The 4,427-nt window shown below is 36.1% G+C and overlaps 1 protein-coding gene across 1 annotated transcript; it reads right to left on the bottom strand.

Annotated features, from left to right (window-relative positions):
* Nucleotides 342-3,977, bottom strand: LOC104718194 (receptor-like serine/threonine-protein kinase SD1-8). Its single transcript, XM_010435885.2, has 7 exons — nt 2,802-3,977; nt 2,080-2,217; nt 1,790-1,980; nt 1,504-1,714; nt 1,178-1,415; nt 923-1,073; nt 342-835 (listed from the first exon to the last, which is right to left on the bottom strand). The coding sequence occupies exons 1-7, from the start codon at nt 3,598-3,600 to the stop codon at nt 509-511; spliced, it is 2,055 nt and encodes a 684-aa protein (XP_010434187.1). The 5' UTR covers nt 3,601-3,977; the 3' UTR covers nt 342-508.

Here is a 4,427-nt window from a genome sequence, read left to right as displayed (position 1 = left end):
TTGACAATTTTATGAGTATTGCAAGGATTTTGATATTTTTTTTGTTATTTATTATATATATATATATATTTAATTATTTATATGTAATATATATATAATTTATCATATCTATATATATTTTTAGTAAAATATATTTACCGTATATATCCCGCATATACAGCTATACGCTAAACGGTGGTTCACCCCCCGGCTAGCACCTAGCGTATTTTAGAACATTGATATATATATATATATATATAGCATAGAAAAATATGTGTAACCCTGATATTATGTAAAGGGAAACCCTAGAGAATGCGAATTAAACAGCTATGCAGGGAGGGCTTTATAAAAGTGCAATGTCTTAGAATTGCATTTGCTCATCCAGAGATTATGCAAAAGGACACCCTAAAGAATGCGATTTACTCTAATCTTGTTCTTCTCGTTTATGCTTTAGGAATTTATTAAATTAACCATAAGCACAACTGGAAATTAAAATGCGTATACACAGATTGGCTAGTTAGTTTTCAAGTTATCGAGCGTCAAGGACTGAGACAGTGATTTGGTTCACTGTCCAAGATTCATCGTCATGAGGTTTACTTGACGAAGAATCAGTCTCAAGAGGACTTCTTCCCAGGCTATAACCAGGCGGTTTAGGCTGAGGAATCGTAGTTGATTCACTTCCGAGCATCAAAACTACCAAGGACATCGTTGGCCTATCCTCTGCTCGTTCTTGAACACACAAGAGACCAATTTGTATGCATCGTAAGAATTCATGTTGCCTGACCGTTGATGAAGAATCTGTGTTGATAGGATCTATGATCTCTAGCCCTTTTCCCTCTTTCCAATTCCTCCACACCTGTTTACCATGATCGAAAGTTTTCTAGTATTATCATTAAATTTTGAGTGGCAAACGAGATCAAGTCTGAGAGGATTTTTAGCTTACACAACCGAGAAGATTAAGGTCACGATCCGAATTGTAGAATCCTTTGTTCCTCTTGCCACTTATAATTTCAAGAAGCAAGACCCCAAAGCTGAAAACATCCGACTTCATCGAAAATATCCCATCCATTGCATATTCAGGAGACATGTAACCACTGCATAACAAAGATTATACCATGTATATAGTTCATCGAAAACAGTTTTTTTCTTTTGGGTTCAGATGCAAAGAGTTTTGATATTTTGGAGTATGAATGCTTACTAGGTTCCGACCACCTTTCTCGTGATAGCTTCAGTATCATCCCTTCCAAAGATCCTAGCAATCCCGAAATCCGAGATCTTTGGAGTCATATATTTATCAAGCAAGACATTGCTTGCTTTCAAGTCTCTATGGATGATCCGAAACCGTGAATCTTGGTGAAGATATAGAAGCCCTCGAGCAATACCATTGATAATATCAAATCTCATTTGCCAATTTAGCTTAGAGCTTCTTTTTTTGTCTGCAAATGAATCATGACCGAATTGAGTACATTATTTCCAAAGACATTCAATTGTTAGAACAGAGTTGTAAGAAGCTGATGCACTAACCAAAGAGATGAGAATCAAGGCTTAGATTCTCCAAGTACTCGTAAATCAACATCTTCTCGTCCACATCGACGCAGCATGCAAGAAGCCGAACAAGATTTATATGCTGAAGCCTTGCAATCAACTTCACCTCATTCTTGAACTCATCAGTCCCCTGAACCGATGTCTTTGATAGTCTCTTCACCGCGATTTCTTGACCATCAAGTAACCTTCCCTGTAACCCAACATTTCATTACACAACGAAAGTATCCAATGATAATTTCTAATTAAGGTTTTCAATCATTTCTACCTTATAAACTATGCCAAAAACACCTTTTCCAAGCTTGTTTTCGTTAGAAAAATTGTTAGTGGCCATGGCAACTTCGTCAAACTCCATCAATGGCAATTCAAGATCGTCTGTATTTTTATCTCTAGATATGTGTCTCCTACTTGATATTACCACTTCGTTCATTAGCAAATCTCGGCTTCTCACTTGGTCAACTGTTTCATTTTTCAGACACCAAAAAATGTCAAGATAGAAGTTTATCAAAATTCAAAATTTACTGACAAACATAAAGGAATTAAAAGTTACTGATTTACCAATAGGTGTTTCAACTGCTGCTGATTGCTTCTGCTTCCTTTTCCACAGGCAAAAGATGATGAAACTTAAAATTAGCAAAACGCTGATCACTCCAATACTCGAACCTATGATTTTTGCACTTCTGTTTCTCTTGTCCTCTAACGTAAAAGAGATACCCAATCGTTAGTATCCGACCGGGTGACGTGGCTTGATGAGTGATAGATCACATTATTTTCTTTTTTCTTTTTCCTTTTCGGCTACTTTAAATACAACAATTAGGACCACGACCAAAAAAAAAGCGCATTATCCAACAACCAACTTGATTTATATTCTAAAAAAAGAAAGAAAACCCCAATATGTTAATTAACGTAAAGAAAAATCGTCAATTAGTATTTTTATCTCAATGAAAATAAAGTATATTTCTCTTATTTTCAACCCAAAAAAAAAGGGAAATTCTAAAAGTACAATGTGACATATGATCTATTTGACTGGGTGATTTTTAGCAATTTTATATAAATTTTTGACGTCTTTTTGTTTTTGCTTTTAGTATTTTTTAAACTGTTTACATGTTTTGAAAAGTCTTAAAGAATACTAAAACAAAATTAAACAAGTTTGTTCCATGACAATCCAAAAACGAGGTGAGAAAACCACACTATCAACCGTTACGTAGCAAAAAGTAAATGTGAAAAATCAAAACCAAACGTATGACATTAGTCTAATAGATAGTGGAGAAACAACTAACCGAGATCAGTAGCAGCCAGTCTAACGTAAAGATCTTGACCACCCTTTGCATAATTCCGGATATCTAAAAGCTCTCCGGTCCAAATCACACAACCCGACCCGGCACCACGTATATCCGTATTCGCAAACGCCGTACAATTACAATCCTTTAAACACTTCTGTTCACATTCTTTCACACCAATTCCTCTGTTCACACTCGCAGCCGTAGTATCCGGCAATTTCATTTTCTTCAACCGCGCAAACCCTTCTTTACCACCACATGTCAACAACGTCTTCCTCACGCAACCATCCGACCCGTCTCTCAACCCCCACACTTGCGGATTCCTCGGCTTAAACCCTTTGATACAATTACAAACCGGTGATGTGTTCGAGTCGCAGTAACCATAAACACCACACTCTTTGTAATCATCGCATTGGTCTTTTGGTGCGTACCAGAATCTGTTCCAAGTCTGCGCTGCCTCAATCCATGTGAATCTTTCTAACACTCCCGTGGAGCTTAGGCTTAACCTCGAGTATATGTCGTCTTTAGTGACTCGGAATGAGTACGTCACCTCTTCTTTACTCGCTGTGAAATTGAAAACCATGTAGTCAAACCGTTGCATCTCCGGTACGCCACTAAACCGGATTCCGTTCCATGGACCGCTCCGGTACACTCGTGACTCTCTGTTCCATAAGAAAACCTCAGGGAACCCTCCGGTTTCGAGTTTGAACGAGTAGTCTCCACTTGAAGGATCATCTGAACTTTTCCATGAACGAATGAATCTGTTGAACCCGGTTTTGAGATCCCAACCGAGTTTCATCTCCGGAAGTAAAGTATCTGTCGGAAAATCAAAACTCTGCCACAAGTATTCATCAAGATTGTTGTTGTTAGAGTCTCTAAGCACGAAGTTACCATTATCAAGAAGTGTTGGAAGAGATAGAGAAAGTAGGGAACAGAAGAATCAAGAAGAAGAGGAAGAGGAAGAAGGTGTCAGAGTGGTGGAAGTTTGGTACGTCACCTCTCATGTCTCTACACCAATTTTTTTCTTTTTTTCCTATCATTCTTGAGGAGATTATGAGAATTTTTTCTTTCTTTTTCTTGAGGAGATTATGATATTTATTTTCTTTGGAGATATCGAACTTTTTTGAACCACAAAAGTTTGATATATACCGCCAAAGTTTACTAAATACTAATGGTTATGATTGGGTAACACATATATAATGTCGTTTTTAATGTGTAAATCAATTATTATTTGTGTCCAACACTTTGAGAATAAATTTTACTTAAAAAAGTTCTTAAAGCACGTAATGGATCGAAAAATATACAAATTCTTCAAAAATTAAACTTCAGAAGTTTTTTATTCTTTTTGGTGATGTTTGCTATAATATTTTTTTTTTATACAAAGATACTAGCGTATATATATTTGTGTAAAGACTGGCAAGTTTTTATTCAGAATTTTGATGAGGGAGGGTCCTAAAATGTTTTTTTCTCCACTTTAACGGTTGTCTCTATGATAAATGCGTGAACCTCTTACTACGTAATAGATCTTCTGTCAAATAGTATTATATTCTCTTGTATGTTTTTTTCGTTTCTTGGTCTTCTTGTTCGCATGTTTGCCAAAAAAAAAAAAAAAAAAAAAAAAAAAAA

This window comes from Camelina sativa, chromosome 10, assembly GCF_000633955.1.
Source record: "Camelina sativa cultivar DH55 chromosome 10, Cs, whole genome shotgun sequence".
In the NCBI taxonomy this organism is placed as follows: Eukaryota; Viridiplantae; Streptophyta; class Magnoliopsida; order Brassicales; family Brassicaceae; genus Camelina; species Camelina sativa.
This window is presented reverse-complemented; position numbering and strand designations above follow the sequence as displayed.